Source organism: Elaeis guineensis, chromosome 8 (assembly GCF_000442705.2).
Source record: "Elaeis guineensis isolate ETL-2024a chromosome 8, EG11, whole genome shotgun sequence".
Lineage (NCBI taxonomy): Eukaryota > Viridiplantae > Streptophyta > Magnoliopsida > Arecales > Arecaceae > Elaeis > Elaeis guineensis.
In genome coordinates, this window is record NC_026000.2 from 299,307 (window position 1) to 324,252 (window position 24,946).

At 44.6% G+C, this 24,946-nt stretch overlaps 2 protein-coding genes across 2 annotated transcripts; one reads left to right on the forward strand and one right to left on the reverse strand.

Moving 5' to 3' along the window:
- The first annotated feature begins 778 nt into the window (after positions 1–778).
- Positions 779–10,274, forward strand: LOC105050902 (glucan endo-1,3-beta-glucosidase 6). The gene is made up of 2 exons (XM_010931121.4): positions 779–1,778; positions 9,099–10,274. The coding sequence occupies exons 1-2, from the start codon at positions 1,435–1,437 to the stop codon at positions 10,216–10,218; spliced, it is 1,464 nt and encodes a 487-aa protein (XP_010929423.1). The 5' UTR covers positions 779–1,434; the 3' UTR covers positions 10,219–10,274.
- Positions 10,275–23,704: 13,430 nt separating this feature from the next.
- Positions 23,705–24,446, reverse strand: LOC105036705 (ethylene-responsive transcription factor ERF015). The gene has a single exon (XM_010912448.4). The coding sequence runs from the start codon at positions 24,381–24,383 to the stop codon at positions 23,799–23,801; it is 585 nt and encodes a 194-aa protein (XP_010910750.4). The 5' UTR covers positions 24,384–24,446; the 3' UTR covers positions 23,705–23,798.
- Between the last annotated feature and the right edge of the window lie 500 nt (positions 24,447–24,946).

Genomic DNA, 24,946 nt, shown 5'->3' on the forward strand with positions numbered 1-24,946 from the left:
TTTTTCTTTTTCTATGATATTTTTAATTTTTTAAAATTTTAAGATTTTTCATTAGATATTTTTTTAAAAAAATTAATTTGAAAAAAAGAAATCATCTAAAATTATCTTTTTTATTTGAATTACAAATTCAAATTTTTATATTTTAAATTTTATTCAAAATTAAAATTTTAATTTATTTATTAATTTAAAATTTTAAAATTTATTTTTTTTTTATTTTTTTTTGGAAGAAAAAATAAAAAACATAATTTTGAATGGCGTTTTTAAAAACATCATTTTAAATGATGTTTTTTTTTTTTTTTTTTTCGGATGACGTCTATGTGGAAAAATATGGATGATGTGGTAAAGAGAAAATGACATTCAAAATAATTTTTTTTTAATATTATTTTAATAAATAAATTAAAATTTATATTAATTATATAAATATTTTTTTTATATTATTTAGAAAAAGGCCTCCCTGTCTCCCTGCACTCTCCATCCCCTATTTTGTGTAGATATTTATGAATTCCTTTCATTTTCATGGATGGAAAGTAATTATTTCTTCCTCGAATCTTTTCCTTGCATCGAGAACCAGATCGAGTCCCGGAAAAGGCCAACGTAGGTGGGACTCTCTGGGATGTAGACCCCGTTTCGAGGCCGCGTTACTATAAAGCAACTTTTTTTTCTTTTTTTTTTTTTTTTCTCGGGGTCCTAATCCGCTCCCTGTTGCGTCAGTACAAGCGGCATGGATTGGTCTGTGCGGTCACGAATCTTTTCCAATATTTTACTCTCTCTCTCACCCCATTTGCCTGTCTGTCAGAACAGCATTGGTGTGTGAGGCTGAGCTCCTCCATCTCCATCCAATCACACCAGTCTCTCTGTCTCATCTCCGTATTGTGTCTCCACGCTTTTGCGGAATTCTTTCTCACCATCACCACTACCACTACCTCTACCACCACCTCAGAGATGAGCTGGAAGTTAGAAACCATCTCACCGACCCAGTTTTGACGAGCCCCTTATCAGTTTTTACTTTGTCTCCTGGGGTCTCAAGGAGCTCTTTTTTCCCGAGCCTCCTTTAATCAGCTTCTTGCTTTTATTTTTATTTGTTTCTGGCATCTCTGTTCTTGCAGCTTATTCTTCATCCTTTTCTTTGGTCTTTTTTTTTTTTTTTTTTGTTTGATATATAGAAAACGAACGGGCTTTTTTTTTTTAAAAAGAGTTGACTGCACTCTTTCGTTTCAATTTTTTTGGCATTCAGGGCCTCCGATTGGTGGTGTGGTTGTGACTCTTGCTTGAGGTTGCTTTCAGGGTCTCTTGGAGCAAGATTTGGTGGCAGTTGCCGAGACTTTTATCAAGGCCCAATTTTTTCCTTGGATTCGACAGCCATTGCAAGGCACCTGCAGCGTACGAGGTGGATCTAAAGGTGATCTGGACCCGAGTCTCTGCGATATCAGGACTATGGCGACGGAGAGGGGATGGTGGGTTTCACCGGTGGTGGGGGTGATTTGTTGGCTGTGCCTGGTGGTATCTGTGAGTGGGATCGGTGCGAACTGGGGAATGCAGACGAGCCACCCGCTGCCAGCTTCCGTGGTGGTGCGGATGCTGAGGGAGAATGGGTTCCAGAAGGTGAAGCTGTTTGATGCGGAGGACGGGACGATGAATGCCCTCAAGAAGAGCGGCCTCGAGGTGATGGTCGGCATCCCCAACGACATGCTGGCAACGCTGGCGACGAGCGTCAAGGCCGCGGAGCAGTGGGTCAAGGCAAATGTCTCCGACTACATCAACGGTGGAGTTAATATCAGGTTCCCCTTTTTTATTCCCAACTTTTGTATGCTCTGCTAACGTTTTCTTAATCTCTGATTCAGTCAATACGGTTTCTACATATATATACACACACATAGATATTTCAAAAAAAAGGATTTTTTTTAGCACAAAATCCTGCCATTTGACTGCGAAATGATTTGACCGGAAATGAGGTCATATGTATTCCTTGCAAAATAGACCGTCATTCTCAACCTGTGTTGCCCAATTAGCATGCTTCATTCGGTTGCGTGTTGTTTTCTGAACATCAGAATGAGATAGGAGAGTGGATGCTTATTGTTGCCGCCAAAATCCGGCCCAACTAGGATAGCCTGGAGGGCACTGATCGATCCGCTCGACTCGCGGTGATGGAAGATGGAGCAGTGGAAGAGGATCACCATCCTTTTGAAGAAACACAAAGAGAGCACTTTGATCTCCTTGCCTCATCCACGAATCAATGAAAGGAACTTGATTCGGACAAATACTCTCTTCTCTTGACTCCCAATAGACAGGAAGAACCAAAAAAGGGTAGTAAATGATTTATTGACCCACAATTGATGTCCATCATTGTACATCTTGGGGAGCCTCTTATAATCCAAGAACCACCTCCCTATTCTATAATCTTTCGTACGAGGAAAACACCAAAGTACTTTATTGTCCTACCTAGGGTAACACTCCACAAGACTTTCTTGTGCTACTCTATTCTATAATCTGTTACAATAACTTGCTGATTGGATTTGTTGCCATTCTAGTTGCACCTCTGCCCTAGTTACGGGCCTAATTACTTAATTAACTGTCCAAATAGGCTGAATAGAGATCCTATCATGGATGACTTTAGTTCACCTATAAATTTAGCAACTGGCTGTCACTTGGTCTCAATTAAATCATTATACAAAGCCAAATTAAAGAATTCCTTTGCATAAGCTTTCATGCTATAGTTCCCTTGCTTGATCATAGTCAACTGGTAAGAACCGTACCTTCAATAAATTCTTCATTTTTGCCATGTCTATTAGGGGCTTTTAGTTGCCAAATATGCTCCTATTGTAACCGTTCCCACTATACTGAAGCTCTATGCTTCAATTTGTAGGCAACATGTTTCACCTTCCTCGACTCAGAATCTCCATATAATCAAAAAGTCTCTCAACTTCAGCAAGCCAATCAAGAAAATCTTCAATATTTGACTGTCTATTGAAAGTAGGGTTGTCAACGTTCATGCAATAGTTACGTCGGTATCAGGCCCCGTACCTGTATCATGCTGGTATAGTGTCGGTATGCTTGTATGGAGGGTATGCTCTCGGTACCAAGTTTTTGTTTGGTACTAATACGGTACAATATATGCTTGGTATGGGATGGTACATATCGGTACGATAAACAATGGACTCGGTCTTGCAGTTTTCCATGTCTAGCATCTCCTTGTAAAATAATTTCGTCAATCTTTTCATCGATGAAGCCATCTTTATAGGACTGAATTTGGTGATTTTGCATATGCCCCTGATCATGATCCACCTGGTCGTGAACACCATCGTTGACCATAGGGCATATATAAGTCCGCAAATGAAGTTGATTTGACCCAACAATCACTTGTTGAAGCGATCTTTAAATCATCTCAATTGATGTATTGACCATGTCCTACATCATGTACTGATTAGCTGGAATGTTATCCATGTTTCTTGTTGAAAGTTGCCACTATTGTCATTTTTAGAAGCCATTAGGCCGAGGAAGAGCTCTGCTCTGATGCCACCTAATGCAGCACAAGCATGGGAATAGTGGAAGGGGATCACTGTCTTGAAAAAAATACAAAGTATTGCTGCAAGACTCTGGTTGAAGTTAATGTGGTCGAGGGTGGATGCCTATCCGAAAATCAGGATGTCGAAAGAAACCTACAAGGGAAGTCCACTCTTGCCGGGGGTTCTTCGGCAGGAGACTCTCCGATGCTTAAGTCAGTCGAAGCTTGAGAATAGTAGAAAAGAAAGAGAGGGAAAGGGTAAGAGCGCAAGGGGGTTTTCTCTCTGAAATTAAACTTACCTTAAGAGTCCTCTTGTTATCTTTTTATATGGAAGTGGAGTCGTAGGCCGTTATATTTGAACCTAATAAATCGTTAGGCTAGGCCATGATTTGTCAAGCTGTTAGGATAGAAAATCTGGCCACTAACCTACAAATCAGGATTGTTAATCATGGATAGTGCCCATGTTTTGAGAGTTTGTTTTAAGATTCTAGTTAGTTGTCCATGTGGCTGAATAGGTCAATAGCCTAAGGTCGACATAGTTGAGGCCTCATCTATCAGCGCTGATCATAGGATCTTATCCCGTATGGTTGGTAAGATCCCGATCTTAGGGCGGCAAGCGGCCGAGCCAAGGGTCGGATGGAGGCCGATGAAGTCATTTCGACCTGGCTCTCCATGGCGGTCTTGGTGAGTTGTTAGCGGGAGTCATCGGTGCTAGTCTAACAACTGGATCAATGGTGGTACATTGATGTTTTTAACGTATGGTCGGGAATGATGTCTAGAGACTAAGTCCGGTGAAGTTGTCCTCTTCCTTATCAGGACATCCAGATGGTGTTCGTCATTGGAGTTCACCTCAACACTTCAGTTAATTCGAAAAGGATATCCGAGGATGAGTCCCAAGGATAATGACTAAGGATGAGTCTCGAGGACAATGATCGAGGTAGTGTACCCCACAACACAGAGATCATCATCTTCTTGCTTGCTCCATGTATCAAAATGAAAGGAGCAAAACAAAGAGATCATCATCTCTTTGCTTGATCCATCAATCGAAATGAAAGGAACTTGATTCCCTCAAAGCTCTTATTAGAACGACACTCTCTTCTTTTGACTCACAAGAGATAAAGCAAAAGTAATAATATTTTATTGATCCATATGATGCCCATCATTTCACAGCTTGGGGACTGTATAATCCAAGAACCAGCTCCTATTCTATTCCTACTCATACAAGCAAAAGAGTGTAATACTTTATTGTCCTACATAGGCTCACTCTACAAGACTTTATTTTCCTACTCAATATAAGGCACACCAGTACTCTAAAGTGGTCGACTGAAGCCAAGAAGCAGATATATTCCAACTCAAAATAGAAACTAAATTAACTCAAAACTAAAGGCATCATTAATTGCTGGTGGTATTTTTGTAACTTTTAGAACTTCTTGAAACTGAATTATAGTTCTATTAAGCCAGCTATTTTGAGTTCAACCCAGTTTCCTTCAATCCCAGTGCTTCTTGATATTTTTGACAATTTGTCCTACATGTTTCTGCTTACATTCCTAATCCCTGGATCTTTCTTTGAGAGAAAAGTGACCAAGGTCACCTCCATTTCGATAAGACAATATGAAATGGCACAAAAGAAATGTCCCATGCCTTGATTAAGAACATGCATAGTACTGTTATGCTTTTGGTGTGTTGACAGAACACTACACTTGTAGTATGTCATGTTTAGTCACACCGGTTGCCTGCTTTATCTTACCATTTTCCTGCATGCCTTTTTTTTTTTTTTTGAGATTTTTTTGAAGCTTTGGTTTGTAACAGCCATGAAACAACATTCTTTGAACCTTTACAAGTGGTTAGAGCCTTATGCTCGATAGCTACTTGCCCATAAGCTCCACATCTCTTTTCTATCCATATTTACTGCAAACCAAGTGGGCACTGTCACCTTTTTATGTGATTCATATTGTTTCGCATCTCGCAAATGTTGATTATGCCAAATACGTGCTCAATGTATCAAGTAAATAGCATCTTATGCTGCCAAACCCAATCAGCTTCCATTGTCTTGATTCAGATCATCTTAATTTTGGTCCATGCTGACCTTTTCTTCATGAAGTATAACTTAGTATCATACATCATTTTCTTGCATTCCACCCATGATTGATTTGCCTTTGATGCATTTATTATCATTTAGTTGTCATACATTGTCTCATCACTTGAAACTTTTGGGTTTTCATTCTATTTCTTCATATTGTTTCTCCTTTCTTGGGGTCATAATTATTCCGATCTTCAGGCTTGGTGGTTGATCTTCTATGAACAATCTTCATTGCCAAATCTTTTAGATCCTTGCCTAGCATACATTTAATTTGCTGTAGTTACTTTAGAAATTCCTTGAAAGACTCAAATAACTCTGGCATTAGTTGGTGCTTGTTGTGTAGGCTATAGAATCAGTGATATAACTTTTGGGCTTCAGTTTCTCATGGACTCTCAAGGATACTTCATTCTTAGACCACCTACATCCTGTTGGTCAACTTTTCCTAATATATTTTGCTGCTTATTAAGTCTTCCAGCTGCTTGTGTGTCGTTTGTCCCAACCAAGGCTCACACATGACATAGCACCTCTTGATGCACCTATTTTTATCTTGTAACTAAGCCCTATATATGACATAGAGCTCGTCTTTTTTTACATCAAAACAAAAAGAAAAAGAAAAGATAGGCATAACTCATCTTGGTACACCCATTTTTATCTTGCATGCAAACCTCTCTTGCCATTTGCATCAGTCCTTCTTGCTCTTACATAAGAGCTAAAATGGTGCTTCTCCATGATTGCAACCATTACTAATTGTGCATTTTTGAGTGTCATTTCAACTGATTTTGCACCATGATTCCTTGGCCACTTTTACTACCACATGAACTTTCTATTTCTGGTCTTGCACTTCTGAGGATCTACCATACTGTGTGTGCTTAGTCCATGTTTCTGATGTCACATTTCGTAGCTGAGGGGTTCGAATGCTCGAGGCTGTGCATTCCATGGGTCTTTGGTTTTTGATATTGCAGGTGCTGGGTACCCCCCTTTTGTAGAATAATAAAGCCTGTGTACTGAGCTATCAAAGGAAAAGAGGAAAAAAGAATCTTGGTTGACAATTTGCCTCAAATCATGGAGAAAAGTGCCTAAGAGCTGAACCAAACAAAGAGTATTAACAAAAGGGAAGAAAAATGCAAGGAACTAAAAGTCTGCTTGGTAAAGGTGTCATATTTTGTTTCCTTTTCTATATGAAATACCACATGGATTTTTTTTTTAATGATATAATTTTTATGTAAACTCAGCTACTCTTGCCTTTTGTTTTCATTTTTTTGTTAAAAAAAAAAATGCAACCCAAAGTTTGATTTTTCTGAAATGTTTAAAACAAATAAAGGATGTTACTAAACATGTTATTCAGATTGTATAATTTTTCTTCTTTGGTATTTGAAAACAAAAGCAAGAAATAAAAACTTTGCGAAACAGGACCCAATTAATCAGTTTAACATAGTTGAGGTTTTTTATGTTATTCTTTGATGCACATAAAACTGGGCTTTTCCTATGGCAGATTCCACTCTCAATAGTGAGAGCAAAGATATATTAAATTCCTAATTCCTGAAAACAACTTGTAGAAAGCTTTGCTTCCATTACCAGGAATTCACCTCCTTATTCCTTTGGTTTGTTGAGAAAACATCAAAGAATGCCCATTGAACACCCTCACGTGCCCGCGTGCCCCCTCCACAACACCCCCCCCCCGCCCCCCCAACCCAGCCAAAAGCAAGAAGGGATCACCAGAAGGAAGAAATCTAAAAAGATCCTGCACAAATTTAAGGAGAAGATACATTAGAATACCTTAATATTGGAACTCAAATATATGACTGGAAATACCATTTGAAACAAAACATTGTCATAATAAGACTGGTCTTGTCCCTTGTCCTTACTTTTATTCCTTTTCAACTCTTTGCATTCTAATCATCTCGTAAAGCTTCTCTTGAACATGGAGACTGCATCATCTCTTGTCTTCCTCTGCTTTCTTACCAAACTAAGAAAAAGGCTTCACTGCTTCATATTAGGACTATCAATAGGTGCTCAATTCTGCCTTTGGCACTACTATAACAGAATTTCTGCTGCACAAACTTATAACTGTTGAAACATTGTGTATTAGGATTATTGTGTTGAAACATTGTTTGAATTATTGAAACCTTATCTATTAACCATTAGAACTATTTAAACATTATCAACTTGACAGTCCAAACAATGCCCTTGAACTCTGCCATGAAGTCAACATCTGTGGTATATGGTGTGATTCCAAAACACATCTCAATGCCGAACCTCCCATATTTCAAGACACCACAAGAACCTACAGCTAATGTTGGTGTGGATAATGGAGGAAATATTCCTGTGATTTAATTTTTTTAATCATATGCTTTGATGCAGTTAATGGCAGTTAATGTTGCAGCCAATTCCATGTTCCATATATATATTACCTGGTCAAACATATCATTGTCGATCCATTGTTGTGAAAGTCAGGTCTAATAAAGATGGAAGCAGTAGATTCATTGTCCTCTATATAGTTTGCATCCTGAAATGGCTTGGTGATATTGTGCATCCTCTTGCTTCTACATGCTTAGAGCCATACTATATCTATCCAAGCTTTTCAATTATTAGTTAATTTTTATACTCGCAAATACAGTTTTTGTTGTGTAGAAAAAAGGGCATCATTAGTCCCACATTTGTTGGAGTCAAGGGAAAATCTAGCTTATATAGGAAGGGATCATCCTTTCCACGTGAGGCGTCTTTTAAGAGGCAAAACTGTGAGGCTTAAAAATGGCCCATACAGTCCTGGGGTTATGGGTCGTAGGCCAAAGAGAACGATACCTCACGTGTCTAGGCATGAGCCCTTGACTGCAACATTGGCGCTAGAAGAAGGGCATCACCTTTTATGGACTGTTGGGCTCCTTTCATCTAAACATCATTTTGTGGGAGTACACAGACACGGTCACTAGAGTACACAAATTCTCCGTTGATTGGAGGGGCAAGGAAGGGCATCATTAGTCTCACATTTGTTGGAGTCAAGGGAAAATCTAGCTTATATAGGAAGGGACTATCCTTACCACGTGAGGCGTCTTTTAAGGAGCAAAATTATGAGGTCCAAAAATGACCCACACAGCCGCCGGACTATGGGCCGTAAGCCAAAGCGGACAATACCTCACGTGCCGAGTCATGAGCTTTTGATTGCAACAGTTTCCAAGGCTCATGTCAGTGTTTAAGTTCACCGGTTCTTGAGGTGAAACCTAAACTTTTTACATTCAAAGACTCTCTTGATTGTAGTCGTCATGGAAGTATATGATGAATGCACATGCTTAACAAATAAACATGATACAGGAACACTAACATTAATCTGTTTCTTTCGTAACATTCAGGGCAAATTGTTTTATCATAAGGAAATTTCACAGATGACCTAATGCCAACCTGCTCCAACTGTGACCAGTGTACCTTTATCATTATATCTGAGCATATTTCATCCTGAAGCTTTTACCGAGAGAGTCATGAACTCTTCTCTTACCGACCAAAATTGCTCCTTGTCGATAGGTATGTTGCTGTTGGAAATGAACCTTTCCTGGAGACATATAATGGGAGTTTTCTGCAATCAACCTTTCCAGCCCTCCAAAATATTCAAGGTGCCCTCATTAAAGCTGGTCTGAGCAGCCAAGTCAAAGTCACTGTTCCCCTTAATGCTGATGTCTACCAATCATCGAGTGGCCGGCCTTCTGATGGGGACTTCCGCTCTGACATCCGCGACCTCATGCTTGCTATCGTCAAGTTCCTCAGCGACAATGCTGCTCCCTTCACTGTAAACATCTACCCTTTCATCAGCCTCTACAGTGACCCCAACTTTCCTGTGGAATATGCCTTCTTTGGAGGATCTTCGTCTCCTGTTGTTGATGCTTCAGCAACCTATGACAACATGTTTGATGCAAATCATGATACTCTTATATGGGCCTTGAAGAAGAATGGCTTCGGAAATCTCCCAGTCATTGTTGGTGAAATTGGATGGCCCACAGATGGGGACATGAATGCAAATATTCAGTATGCTCAAAGATTCAATCAGGGTTTCATGACCCACATTGCAACGGGGCAGGGCACACCAATGAGACCAGGACCCATTGATGCATACCTATTTAGTTTGATCGATGAGGATGAAAAGAGCATCCAGCCAGGAAATTTCGAGCGGCACTGGGGTATCTTTACCTATGACGGTTTGCCCAAGTATCAACTTAATCTTGGGACGTCGAACTCAGGTGGTTTAGTAAGGGCCAAGAATGTCAACTATCTGGACAAGAAGTGGTGTGTCTTGAAGCCTTCAGTGAATCTTGATGATTCGAGGGTTGCTCCCAGCGTGAGCTACGCGTGTGCGAATGCAGACTGCACCAGCCTTGGATATAAGACTTCATGTGGTGATATGGATACCCGAGGGAACATTTCATATGCATTCAACAGTTATTACCAGAAGAACGATCAGGATGATGTGGCTTGTGGATTTTCAAACTTAGCAACCATCACAAACAAGGACCCATCGACTGGGAGTTGTAGGTTTGAGATCATGATTGAGGCTGATTCTGGAATCTCATGTACTTTTTGGCAAATCAGAGACCAGGGAGTGAATCTGCTGCTGTTTGTACTTGTTCAACTATTTTTGACATTGCTGTGACATTCTGACATTTTCAACGTAAGATTCTAGTGAATTTCAAGCCAATACTTGCTTCAGATATGTTTCTTGGGACTCTGATGCATTCACCGAGTACTTGCGAGACAAAATTGAGAGAGTTACGGGTAAATGACCATGACAGCGAGTGTGAATTTTATTTAGTGGAGGAATGAAGAAGTCTAGCTTATTACCCTGCTGTTGCTCGTCTGAACAATGATTTTGTTAAATCAGTAACGGCACAGTTCACAGCAAGGTAGGTGAAATCCTGCTATGCTCGCTTAGCAATAGAAGCCTCGTTGAGTGAGTATTCACTTCGTCTTTTGCGTCAACTCCAGACTTGAAACGTTATATTCCATGCCTCGTTTTTTATCATCATTTTTACCCCATAAGATTTGTGCGCCAAAAGTTTGTGGTCATGTCTCATGATGCAACCGGACTGATGAGATGTGTTTGTCCGAATACTCGCAAGCATGTCTGTTTGACCGGAACTATCGTATGACTGACACATGACAGAGCTAAATAAGAGCGTAATATTCTAAAATCTCTCAACTCTATTCTTTGATATGCGGAAAAGAAGACAATCATAACCTACTCTCCTATCAATTGATTAATGCGGTCATCATTGATTACTGAATATTGGTCTGGACATGGGGCTGCCTTCGATTTGGTAGAGCACCGGCCCTCGCTCCTCCCGTTTGCAGAGCTGCCAATGGAGATAGATTTAATAGTTTATGTTCATGATTCATGGTTATGGACTAGTTCAAAACTAAGCTGGTTGGTTTAGATCAGGGTCCGCAAAATCTCAATCATCAAATCTATCTATGATTGATGTAAAAGCGATACTTTGTAATCAATCTGGAGCCCTAGTTAATAAATTTCTTCTTGCCTTTCCCCGCAAGGGGCTCCCTGTGTTAAGCAATCTTAATTAAAAATCCTCTAGTGAGGTCACAAGTGGATATCATCCAGGGGGATATTGTTAGCTCGCCACGTATCCCTTCTCATGGATCCCAAAGTATGTAAGCCAAATATCAACTAACGAGTAACGAAGCCTCTCTAGTGGGGATTGAGAGAAATGGGGAAAAAAAAAAAATTTTTAGTAAAGAATATATATATATATATATATGTATATATATATATATACATATATATATATATATATATATATATATATATAAATGAGGGAAAGCAAAGAATAAGAAAGGGCCATCGCTGTGATTACCCCCTTCCGAAAATTTCTGTACTTCCTCTCTCCTTTCCTATGCGTAATAGCTTCCTATGCCCCACTTGAAACTGACTTTTCCTCTAATTCCTTCTCCTCTCTTTCCATCTCTCCTCTCAAATTGATATCTCCCCTGTCTTCTCTTCCACGAGGCAACCATCGATGATAAAACCTTAGCTCGATAGGAAAAATCAATGGAGTTCCATCCATTAGTTCAGCTGAAAGATAAAAAGAGAGGAATTGATGGGAAGACCTTCATCGACCAATGGACTGACTAGAAAACCTAGTCATTGCTCCCTTTTTGTTTCCCTTCTTTGTTGTCTGTAATACAAATCTTTTTGTATACTGATACAAAGTCTTCTTGATATATCATCCTTGGTAGTTTGATTTTAGGTACCTTCTCAAGATCTCCAGTGATTAATTAGCTCAACCTGTTGCTCACGGTATCATTCTTGACATGACAAGAATGGTGATACCCGGTGGTAGAAGCAATCAGCGGTGAGGCAAAGACTTTGAGTAGATTTGAGGTCATGAGATTTGATAGGAAGAGAAGGGGGGTGATAATGAGTTACGACCAATCGGCGGAATTCTCAATGCCATTGGAGGTAGGCTGGTGCATCAGAGAAGAGAAGCGAAAAGAAGTCGAAATGGGAGAGAGAAGGAAGGGGAGGAAACTAGTAGACTCTGCTCTGTATACTTATCCTTTAGATGTAGTTTTCGGAAAGTGAACAGGAGGTCGTTTTGAGATTAAAAAAAAATAATAATTTTTTTTTCATGAAAAATAAAAATTTATGAAAAAAATGAGTTTTGACATTTTCATAGATGAAAAATGATGGTACGGTAAGGATTCACAATTAAAATTTTATAAAATATTAATAAATAATTAAGATGAAATATTAAATAATGATATAATATTATATTAATATTATTTTAATATAATATTAATATTGTTGGGTATAAAATATCTTCCAGCCGAAGTTCGTGATGGGAGTGACCCTCCGGGGATCCAACTGACTTTCGACCTCAGGCAACATCTCTTCAAACCTCCCGGGCGGCCGAGCCTCCGCCACACTCCCAAGTTTTGCCGACGGACAGGACCCCGCCAGCATCGACCGGATTCCTCGCGACGTCCGGACTCCTACGTGTCAGGGCCTTTTTCCTTGCATTTTTGTTTGGCAATGGCCTCTGACACAATCTTGTACATACCTTGTAACTAGATGGCATGAACAACCGCCGCCATACCATTTTTCCTTGTTTTGGGTGGGTTTTGGGGTGTTTTCATCATGTCGGGGCTTCCGAAGGCGAGCCATGAAAATGCAATGCCGCTCGATCATTTGGAACCCCCGGGGTGGGATTTGGGTGGATGCCCCGCTTGTATAGTGTTGGGAGGGTGGGCGAGAACAATCCAGTGGGCCGGTTTCCTTGCGGATTCTTGCGGTGTCCATTGTTGCCTCCCCTGCCTCCTGAGCCCCTAATTGTAGTCTGAGTAGCGGTTGTATAGGCTTGTATTCCTCTGATTTCATTAATGAAAATACTGTTCTTACAGTGCCATATCTGAGCGTGTTGCCGTGCCTTTTTCTTGTATTTTTCTGTGCATCTTGCTGGGTGCATTTTGGCTGGCTCCTTTGTGCAGGTGACATCGGGGCGCCGCACGGGTTTGCTCGTCCAAGAGGCGAAATCCGTGACAAAGTGGTATCAGAGCAGGCACGATCGAAGGAACCTGTGCAACACAGATGGGACGCAAGAACAGTGGTGAGACAAGTGGGATGATGCAAGAGGAGGAGGCAATGGTTGCCGCCTCAGCCCCTATGGAAGGACAAGCCGACATTGAGAAACCGCGAAGCCATCGAGAGCGGATCTCTACGGTGGAAACCCATTTGGCCCAGCTTGAGGAGGGCTTAGTGCCCTTGTTCTCCCTGAGAGATCGTCTGACTAGCCTGGAGTTGAATCAAGAGCAGCTCATTGAGACGGTGGACAACCTTAGCGACAACACGCAGGAGTCTATCCAGCACCTGCGGGAGCAATTCAATGATCTAGCCGCTAGAGTCGCAGTCTTGACCCGAGCAGTCAGTACCATACCAACTCCAACTGCTGGTGATGGTGGGCAAGGCCGAATGCGAGCACCAGAGCCTCGAAGTTATGGTGGAGCTCGTGATGCAAAGGAGTTGGAGAACTTCTTGTTCGACATCGAGCAGTACTTTCGAGTGGTGCGGCCTGACTCTGAAGACACCAAAATTATCTTGGCTACAATGTACTTAACCGGGGATGCCAAATTATGGTGGCGGACTCGGTATGAAGACATCCAAGCCGGGCGGTGTACCATTACCAGCTGGGAGGACTTGAAGAGGGAGATTAAGGCACAGTTTTTGCCAGAGAATGTGGAATTCATTGCCCGACGAAACTTAAGGCATCTCAAACAAACTGGGACTGTTCGAGAGTATGTCAAGCAGTTCTCGGCATTGATGTTGGACATTCGAGACATGTCTGAGAAAGATAAGTTGTTTCACTTTTTGGAGGGCTTGAAACCATGGGCCCAGCAGGAGTTACAGAGGAGGGGTGTCGCAGACTTGGCATCTGCCCAGGCCGCAGCCGAGCGTCTAACAGATTACCTCCTCTCTGACCACCAGAGGAGGAAACCCACTCTGAATACCTTTAAGAATCACAAGCTATCCAAGGGTAAGGCTGTGATCAATGAGAAGAAGAGAGACTTCAAGATGAAAGATCAGGAAATAGTAAGGGCCCCAAAGTCGGGGTGTTTTCTATGTGGAGGGCCACACATGGTGAAGAACTGTCCCCAAAAACAAGCTCTAAATGCACTACAGGCTACTGTGCAGAAGAGTCCGACCAACCCTGATGAAAACAGCAGTGATGAGGAGGAGCAGGCTGAGGGCCCTCGCATGGGTGCCCTTAGGTTGCTGAATGCCATCAAAGGTCAAGTGGGGGAGCAGTCCAAGCCATTCAAGCAGCAACAACAGCAGAAGCCACACCATCAACAACAACTCAAGCCACAGCAGACTCACCAGCAATCCAACCGACGGATCAGTGAACTCATGTATGTGCAAGTGGAGCTCAACGGTCATGTGACTCGAGCGATGGTGGACACAGGGGCAACCCACAACTTCGTTGCCGATCGTGAAGCTACCCGTCTTGGGTTGAAGCTGGAGAGGGACTCCAGTCGAATGAAGGCGGTGAACTCGGAAGCACAGCCCATTGCTGGGCTTGCAAGGGATGTGCCTATTCGGGTCGGAACTTGGAGTGGGAAGGCCAATTTCATGGCTGTACCCTTAGATGACTTTCAAGTTATCTTGGGTATGGATTTTCTTCAAGCTGCTAGGGTGGTGCCAATGCCCTTTCTAGATGCTTTATGCATGATGGGAGATGAGTCTCCCTGTGTTGTTCCTGTTGCTCGGCAAACTCAAGAAAGGATACATCAAATCTCTTCTCTCCAATTGAAGAGGGGAATAAAGAAGGGAGAACTAACATATGTGGCTGCCTTGAAGCTGGAAATGGAGCCAAAGGAGATGGGTCCCTTTCCTCCTGGGGTCTTGAGAGTCCTACAGGAGTTTGAGGATGTGATGCCCCCCGAGTTGCCTAAGACTTTACCGCCCAGGCGGGCGGTGGACCATAAGATTGAATTAGAGCCTGGAGCAAAATGTCCAGCTCGTCCGCCCTATCGAATGGCCCCACCGGAGCTTGCAGAACTTCGAAATCAACTTGATGAGCTATTGAAAGGAGGGCTTATCCGTAGCTCAAAAGCTCCTTTTGGAGCCCCAGTTCTCTTCCAGAAGAAGCAAGATGGGAGTCTTCGATTGTGTGTCGATTATCGGGCTTTGAACAAGGTGACTGTGAAGAACAAGTATCCAATCCCCTTAATTGCGGACTTGTTCGATCAGTTGGGTGGAGCTCGATATTTTTCCAAGTTGGATCTTCGATCTGGATACTGGCAAGTCCGGATTGCAGGAGGAGATGAAGGCAAGACCACTTGTGTGACAAGGTATGGAGCATTCGAGTTCCTGGTGATGCCCTTCGGATTAACGAATGCCCCAGCCACATTCTGCACATTGATGAACCAATTATTCCATGACTATCTCGACAAGTTCGTGGTGGTATACTTGGATGATATTGTCGTGTATAGTCGAACATTGGAGGAACATGTGGAACACTTGCGGACTATTCTCGGGATCCTACGGGAGAACTCCCTTTATGTAAAGAAGGAGAAATGTTACTTTGCCCAGGAAGAAATTCTATTCTTGGGCCATCGTGTTGGGGGCGGTCTGATACGCATGGACCAGGAGAAGGTTCGTGCCATCCAGGAGTGGCAGACCCCTACCAAAGTGACGGAGCTACGATCCTTCCTCGGGCTTGTCAACTACTATAGGCGGTTCATTACGGGTTATTCCCGTCGTGCTGCACCCTTGACGGAGTTATTGCGGAAGGACCAATCGTGGGATTGGTCCTCAAGGTGTCAGCAAGCCTTTGAGGACTTGAAAGCGGTAGTGATGGAGGAGCCAGTGCTGCGGCTGCCAGATCATACACTGCCATTCGAAGTCCACACTGATGCTTCCGATTATGCTATTGGAGGGGTCCTAATTCAGGAGGGCCATCCGGTGGCTTTTGAAAGTCGGAAGTTAAATGACATAGAGAGACGATACACTGTCCACGAGAAGGAGATGACAGCGGTGGTCCACTGTCTGAGAGTATGGAGGCATTATCTCCTTGGGTCACGATTTGTTGTTCGGACAGACAATGTGGCCCTTAGCTACTTCCAAACACAGAAGAAGCTATCTCCCAAACAAGCCCGTTGGCAAGATTTTCTGGCAGAGTTTGACATGGTCTTGGAATATAGGCCAGGGCGCATGAATCAAGTGGCTGATGCTTTAAGTCGTAAGGCTGAGCTTGCGGCTCTGATGGTGGATGAGCAAGGTCAAATCAGCCAAGTTCAAGCAACCCTTCTACCAAAGATTCGAGAGGGGCTACTAAAGGACCCTGCAGCTGTGATCCTGAAGCAGCTCATCGAAGAAGGGAAGACGCGGCGATTCTGGATCGAGGATGGACTTATCTTCACAAAAGGATGTCGGGTGTATGTTCCTCAGGTGGGCAACCTTAAAAGAGAGCTCTTGCAAGAATGTCATGACACTCTTTGGGCAGGCCACCCAGGAATGCACCGAACACTTGCCCTCTTGGAGCGGGCATACTACTGGCCAAAAATGGGGGAGGATGTGGTAGAATATGTTCGGACGTGTCTCATTTGCCAGCAGGATAAGGTAGAGCGGTGCAAACCTGGTGGCCTCCTTGAACCCCTACCTATACCTGAACGGCCTTGGGAGAGCGTCTCGATGGATTTCATCTCGAGCTTGCCAAGGGTAGGGGATTTTGGATCGATCCTTGTGGTGGTAGATCGGTTATCCAAATATGGCATCTTTATTCCTGCACCCCTACATTGCTCTGCAGAGGAGGCGGCTCGACTTTTCTTGAAGCATGTGGTGAAGTATTGGGGCATCCCTCAGAACATAATCAGTGATAGAGATTCCAGGTTCTTGGGACGATTTTGGACCGGGCTCTTCAAACTCCTTGGTTCCAAACTATACTTTTCCACTAGCCTTCACCCCCAGACTGATGGCCAGACTGAAAGAATAAATGCTCTTCTTGAGCAATACTTGCGGCACTTTGTGAGTGCCAATCAAAAGGATTGGGTGAAGTTGCTCGATATAGCCCAATTCTCTTACAACTTGCAACGGAGCTCTGCATCGGGCAAGAGCCCCTTCGAAATCATCACTGGTCAGCAACCCTCCACTCCGCATACAGTGGTTGTGGGGTATACAGGAAATAGCCCATCTGCATATCATTTGGCCAAGGAGTGGCATCGCAATACGGAGATTGCACGGGCATACCTTGAGAAGGCTGCTAAGAAGATGAAGAAGTGGGCTGATAGGGGAAGGAGACCTTTGGACTTCAAGCAAGGCGACATGGTGCTGGTCAGGCTCCAACCAGCTCAACTTCGGTTCTTTCGCAAAGTGCATAAAGGACTGGTTCGCAAGTATGAAGGTCCATTCCCTATCATTAGAAGGGTAGGAAATGTATCCTACCAGTTGCAACTTTCCGTATGGTTCAAGGTGCATCCTGTATTCCATGGAAGTTGCCTCAAGCCGTACCATGCCGACCAGATGGATCCCACGAGGAACATGTCAAGCCGTCCAACCCCTACTTCTACCTCCTTGGAGAGACGGGTCGACATCATTCTGGCGGATAGAGTTCAAGTTTTACCCAGTGGTGCAGAAGAAATCCAATACTTGGTGAAGTGGAGAGGACTTCCCGAGTCAGAAGCCAGCTGGGAACCGGAGGATTCGCTACGGCACGAGGAGGATCGGGTCGAAGCATACAGAAGGAGCACATCAACGAGGACGTCGATCTGATCAAGTGGGGGAGTCTGTCAGGGCCTTTTTCCTTGCATTTTTGTTTGGCAATGGCCTCTGACACAATCTTGTACATACCTTGTAACTAGATGGCATGAACAACCGCCGCCATACCATTTTTCCTTGTTTTGGGTGGGTTTTGGGGTGTTTTCATCATGTCGGGGCTTCCGAAGGCGAGCCATGAAAATGCAATGCCGCTCGATCATTTGGAACCCCCGGGGTGGGATTTGGGTGGATGCCCCGCTTGTATAGTGTTGGGAGGGTGGGCGAGAACAATCCAGTGGGCCGGTTTCCTTGCGGATTCTTGCGGTGTCCATTGTTGCCTCCCCTGCCTCCTGAGCCCCTAATTGTAGTCTGAGTAGCGGTTGTATAGGCTTGTATTCCTCTGATTTCATTAATGAAAATACTGTTCTTACAGTGCCATATCTGAGCGTGTTGCCGTGCCTTTTTCTTGTATTTTTCTGTGCATCTTGCTGGGTGCATTTTGGCTGGCTCCTTTGTGCAGGTGACATCGGGGCGCCGCACGGGTTTGCTCGTCCAAGAGGCGAAATCCGTGACATACGGGAGCCGGACCTCGCCCCCGACTCTGGTTGCAGGTAAACTTTATCCGGACTCCTACGGGAGCCGGACCTCACCCACGACTTCACCTGCAGACTCCGCCCAGGCTCCTACGGGAGCCGGACTCCGCCCACGACTCCAGCCTCAGCTGCAGGTAAACCTCGTCCGGACTCCTACGGGAGCCGGACCTCGCCCCCGACTCTGATTGCAGGTAAACTTTGTCCGGACTCCTACGAGAGCCGGACCTCGCCCATGACTTCACCTGCAGACTCCGCCCAGGCTCCTACGGGAGCTGGATTCCGCCCACGACTCCAGCCTCAGCTGCAGGTAAACCTCGTCCGGACTCTTACGGGAGCCGAACTTCGTCCCTGACTCTGATTGCAGGTAAACTTTGTCCGAACTCCTACGGGAGCTGGACCTCGCCCACGACTTCACCTGCAGACTCCGCCCAGGCTCCTACGGGAGCCGGACTCCGCCCACGACTCCAGCCTCAGCTGCAGGTAAACCTCGTCCGGACTCCTACGGGAGCCGGACTTCGCCCCTGACTCTAATTGCAGGTAAACCTCGTCCGGACTCCTACGGGAGCCGAATTTCGTCCCTGACTCTGATTGCAGGTAAACTTTGTCCGGACTCCTACGGGAGCCGGACCTCGCCCACGACTTCACCTGCAGACTCCATCCGGGCTCCTACGGGAGTCGGACTCCGCCCACGACTCCAGCTGCAGGTAAACCTCGTCCGGACTCCTACGGGAGCCGGACTTCGTCCCTGACCTTGATTGCAGGTGGACTTCGACCGGACTCCTACGGGAGTTAGATCTCGTCTCCGACTCCAGCTACAAGCAGACTTAGTCCGGACTCCTACGGGAGCCGAACTTCGTCCCCAACCTCAACTGCTGGAAGGTTTTACCCGGACTCCCATGGGAGCCGGGCTCCGTCCTCAGCCTCGACTGCGGGAAGACCTCGTCCGGACTCCTACGGGAGCTGGACTCCGTCCTGACTCTAATTGCAGGTAAACTTCATTCGGACTCCTACGGGAGCCGGACCTCGCCCACGACTTCACCTGCAGACTCCGTCCGGGCTCCTACGGGAGCCGGACTCCGCCCACGACTCCAGCTGCAGGTAGACTCCGTCCGGACTCCTACGGGAGCCGGACTTCATCCCTGACCTTGATTGCAGGTGGACTTCGACCGGACTCCTACGGGAGCCAGATCTCGTCTCCGACTCCAGCTACAGGCAGACTTAGTCCGGACTCCTACAGAAGCCGGACTTCGTCCCCAACCTCAACTGCTGGAAGGCTTCACCCGGACTCCCATAGGAGCCGGGCTCCGTCCTCAGCCTCGACTGCGAGAAGACTTCGCCCAGACTCCTACGGGAGCCGAGCTCCGCCCGTGACTTCACTTACAGGTAAACTCAGTCTGGACTCCTACGGGAGCCGGACTTCGTCCCTGACCTTGATTGCAGGTGGACTTCGACCGGACTCCTATGGGAGCCGGGCTCCGTCCCCAGCTCCGGCTGTGGGAAGACTCCGTCCGGATTCCTACGGGAGCCGGACTTCGTCCCCAACATCAACTGCTGGAAGGCTTCACCCGGACTCCTACGGGAGCCGAGCTCCGCCCGCGACTTCACTTACAGGTAAACTCAGTCTGGACTCCTACGGGAGCCGGACTTCGTCCCCGACCTTGATTACAGGTGGACTTCGATCGGACTCCTAGGGGAGCCGGGCTCCATCCCCAGCTCCGGCTGCGGGAAGACTCCGTCCAGATTCCCACGGGAGCCGGACTTCGTCCCCAACCTCAACTGCTAGAAGGCTTCACCCGGACTCCTACGGGAGCCGAGCTCTGCCCGCTACTTCACTTACAGGTAAACTCCGTCCGGACTCCTACGGGAGTCGGACTTCGTCCCTGACCTTGATTGCAGGTGGACTTCGATCGGACTCCTATGGGAGCCGGGCTCCGTCCCCAGCTCCGGCTGCGGGAAGACTCCGTCCGGATTCCTACGGGAGCCGGACTTCGTCCCCAACATCAACTGCTGGAAGGCTTCACCCGGACTCCTACGGGGGCCGAGCTCCACCTGCGACTTCACTTACAGGTAAACTCCGTCCGGACTCCTACGGGAGCCGGACTTCGTCCCTGACCTTGATTACAGGTGGACTTCGACCGGACTCCTATGGGAGCCGGGCTCCGTCTCCAGCTACCGACTCCAACCGAACTTCGGCCGACAAGTCTGGACCCCCAGGCAGGCCACAATAATGGCCACGGTTCTGCTCCACTCCTTGCGGCGGACCCTACGCAGCTCCATTACTCCCTGGCAGGCCCTAATAATGGCCACGATTCTGCTCCACTCCCTACGGTGGACCCTACGCAGCTCCATTACTCCCTGACAGGCCCTAATAATGGCCACGATCCTGCTCCACTTTCTGCGATGGATACCGCGCGATTCTCCCATTCTCTGGCAAATCGCGACAACGGACGCCGCTCCGCTCCCCGTGACAGACTCCACGTAGCTCGCCCCGGTGATAGCCACGGGTCCACTCCACTATTCTCCGCAACAAACACCTCCTGACTCTGGGCGGCCCACTACCAGATGGTTACAGACATCGCCATCAATTTGTTGCCCCTTCCGTCTATAAAAGGGGGACCCCAGATACGTTATTCTCTAAGCTCTATTTTCTATCCCAAAACTCTGCTAAAATTTTCGTTCGAGCACTCCATTCTTGTTGAGGCAGAGAACTGACTTGAGCGTCGGAGGGTCTTGCCGGAGCAACCTCACCTCCGGTTTAGACTTCTTTTGCAGGTCCCGGCGGCGACCGCGACTCCCTCGACTCCAGCTTCTCCGACGCAAGCGGATTTTTGTACCAACAAGTATTATATTAATATAATAAATTATTATGATCTAATATTATATTATAATATATTAATATTATATTTAAATTAATATAAATATTTGTATAAAATTTAGAATTAAAAAAATATGATTTTATATTTATTAAAGATATAATAGATATTTTACATAAATTTTTTTAAAAAATAAATATTTAATTAAAAATAAATTATTTTATAATAAATTAATTTTTTATGATCAATTAAAAATATCAAAATTTTATTTTAAAAAATTATTTATAAAAATTAAAAAAAAAATTTAAACACAATCATACGAGTTCTCAGAGAAAAAAAGATATTTGTAAGATGGAGCATATGACCTGCCAAGAGACCCTCCCATTATGATATATCAAAGTTGCCTCATTAAAAGTGCTTTGTCCATTATTTGAGGATTTCCATAGGCTTTAGAGTCCAGCGGTAGGGCCCTCCGCTCTCGCCGATCTCCAAATGGTAAGAGGGAGTTCTTTGCACTTTGAACTAGTTCTTGCAGGAGCGTCTACAGAGGGAACTCACTTCTTGCTATGGGATACTCAACTTTGTTAGAGAAAATTACCCTTCTTTTCTTTTATCCTATTCTTGAAGGTTTGCTAATATCAATGCTTAGAATGTACTATTATAAGATAATTATTTTTTACAATCATTATTTGTTCAGTTCCAGGGAAATGCAACAATGTTTTTGTCTGTCTTTTTTTTTTGTTGAATTAAAAATTAGTTTTCCAGTGATGATGAAAAACAGTGATGGCTAAATTCATATTATTGGTTGAACATTGCCTAAATTAGCTTTTTTTTTATATAAAATAACATGTAAGCCCTTGACCATTGACCGATCTTAGAGCAAAAGATGTGTTTCCATACTTAAGGTACGGACATTTTTGTTATTTTACAAGTAAATTAAATTTAAATTACAAAACGAATCTAACACTAGGTTGAGTTGATATCTATTAACATCACTAAGGGTAGAGATGTTGGCGCAAAATAATTGTACATTGACATGCATTCATGCAAAGTACAAATTTACAAGTACATACTTTTAGAATTGAAAATTTTGGAAGATATACATAGAAAGAAATTTCTAAAAAAGAGGAAGCTACAAGTTAGAGGAGATGCATCCACGATCAAAACCTTCTTTTGCCAGAATTAGTAAAATGAATTGGATGAGTAACATATAATTAATTGCCTTTAAACCTCACTCATATCAGAGGCATGTTTTATTACTTATTGCTAATGCTAATTGATTTATTAAGAAATTATCACATTGTTAATTCTTATTGAAGTCGTGTCATTAAGCTGGTATTAATTATTCATATTACGGTATAATAGACATGTATGACAAAAGGTGAATATTGTTACCTCTTCATGGTTGGTCTTGTTCACGTCTGCATTATTAGTGGGAAAGAGTTAGTGGAATATGAACTGCATAGCAATTATTGTCGTGTTAGCTAGATGTGTGACGTTTGTATGTCATGAATGGCCCGATCGATGCCACTTGCCGTATTAATACTATTTGCTTTATGCTAAGCCCAGCTGTACTAGCATGCGAAAGGACGTGTGGTGCAAAGCTGAGAATTCCTTGAGGAATAAGTGTTCAGCATTTTGTTGGAGTAATATCTTGTTTCAACCATAGAAAGTAACTTGATTAGGTTCGAATTTCACATTCGACATGGTTTCATTGCCTCATAGATTGATTTTTCTCAAGTTGTATGAGGTCATATATATTTTAAGGGATGGTGAAGAAAAGGAGTAAGATTTAGAAAATAACTGATATCGGTCTACAACGGAACTTGGCTGAAGAAAGATTTACATCATCTTGTCAACTAAATCCAAGAGTTTACCTTTTATGTCTCATATTCGATATTTGGTTTCCTAACAACAGAGGCATGCCATTTTTGATATGAAGAGCCTTTTGTTTGGACAGTCATGAGATTTGCAATTTTAGATCATCCTTCATGGAAATCTATCTTTAGCTGGCTTAAAATATACTTTGAGCGAAAATTCTTGTTGATAATTAATAAGTTTTATCTATTCTACTTAATTTTTATGCATTCTTCGTGAATGAATAGTGTAGCACAAAGCAAGAGTGGAAAATGCATGTTTGTTGTATTGTACTTGTCTGTAATTGCAGCAAAAACAATACCCATGAGCTGATCAATTCAGCTGAATGGATCACTCCCGGCTAGCCGCATTGCGTCATCATGCCTGGTCAATTAGCCGGCAGGCACTGGAAATTCTGAAGTTTTTAACCTAGAAGGCCATGTCCCATGTGAATATATATATATATATATATATATATATATATATATATAGTTTTTCTAACCATGTAGAAAACGATTTGAGATATTTTGCAAAAAAAAATAAATAAATAAAGAAGAAAAATAAAGAAAGAAAGAAAGAAAAAAAACGTACTTCTGATATACAATAAATAAAAACAGCAATATTATTGATCGATTCTCCAATGTTCCACACGGGCATGGGTGTATGTTCACACTTGCACCTAGGATGTGTGGGCGCTGGAGTTTTAGAGCAAATCCACCATCCTCATTACCTCTTCTATCGCAGCTGCATCTACGAAGAGGAATTCATCAGGGTCCTGCGAATCCCACCAAGAATCGCCACCCGTCGCCGTACGCACTTTGGCGCTGCATGCACCGGTGGACGCCGACGACGAGGATTCTTGGGAAGATGGTGCGACATTGGCGGATGAGAGGGGCGTGCTGTCGAGCGGCACCGAGAAGGCGTGCCTCATGGCGATGGCCTTCACCTCGTGGGCGGCCAGCGCCAGGCGCTGCTCCTCGGAGATGTGGAGGCCTCGAATTCGATCCTCCGGGAAGTTGAAGCGTGCCTGGTCGCCGCGGAGGCAGTAGACGGCGGCGTCGTAGGCTCGAGCCGCCTTCTCGGGGGTGGAGTAGGATCCCAGCCAGATCCTGGTGCGGCTCTTGGGGACCCGGATCTCCGACACCCATCGCCCCCATTTCCTCATGCGAACCCCTCGGAAGAGCGGGCGACGTCGGTTGATGACCCTGCCGCCGCCGCGGCTGCTGCTGTCGGCCTCCCTCCTGGGGGACTTGCACCGCTCTCTCTTGACTCGTACCTTCTTCTCCATTTCGTCTATGTCTCGTACGTGTATGAGGGGGGAGGGAGTATTTAAGGAACAGGGAAGGGAGGAGTGAAGTGTTCGGGTGAGTCTGGAGGCCGGGTTACGCTCGCTTATGAGTCATGACCGCGCTGCTCCAGCTGCGCGAGGAGAAATTATTGCATGCACCAGGTGCAAGTGAACCAGGGCAAATGCCAAAGCATATGCACGGTGCCGCGCGCGGGATTTGCGCGGTCCAATTGCACCGGGTGCATGCAATACGGAGGCCTGCGGAAGGGATGTGGGCTTGTTTGGGATCATGTGACACCCAAAATCTCCACGTGGATTTTGGAATTTTCTTCGGCTTCGAAGAGTAAAGCGGTGGGGCATGGCGCACCATCAGGGCCAGCTGATGCTTGCTGGGTTGCACCTCCGCTCCACCGTTGAAAGAGCAGCGCGCTGTAGATTCGGAGCGCACACGCAAGGGATAGGGTTGTATCGTTCGTGCGAATCCACATTCCACCGCTGGATCATTCGCCGGTCGCTTCGACGCGCGTGGGAGAACGATGGAGTTAGGAGCGCTTTGAGAGCTG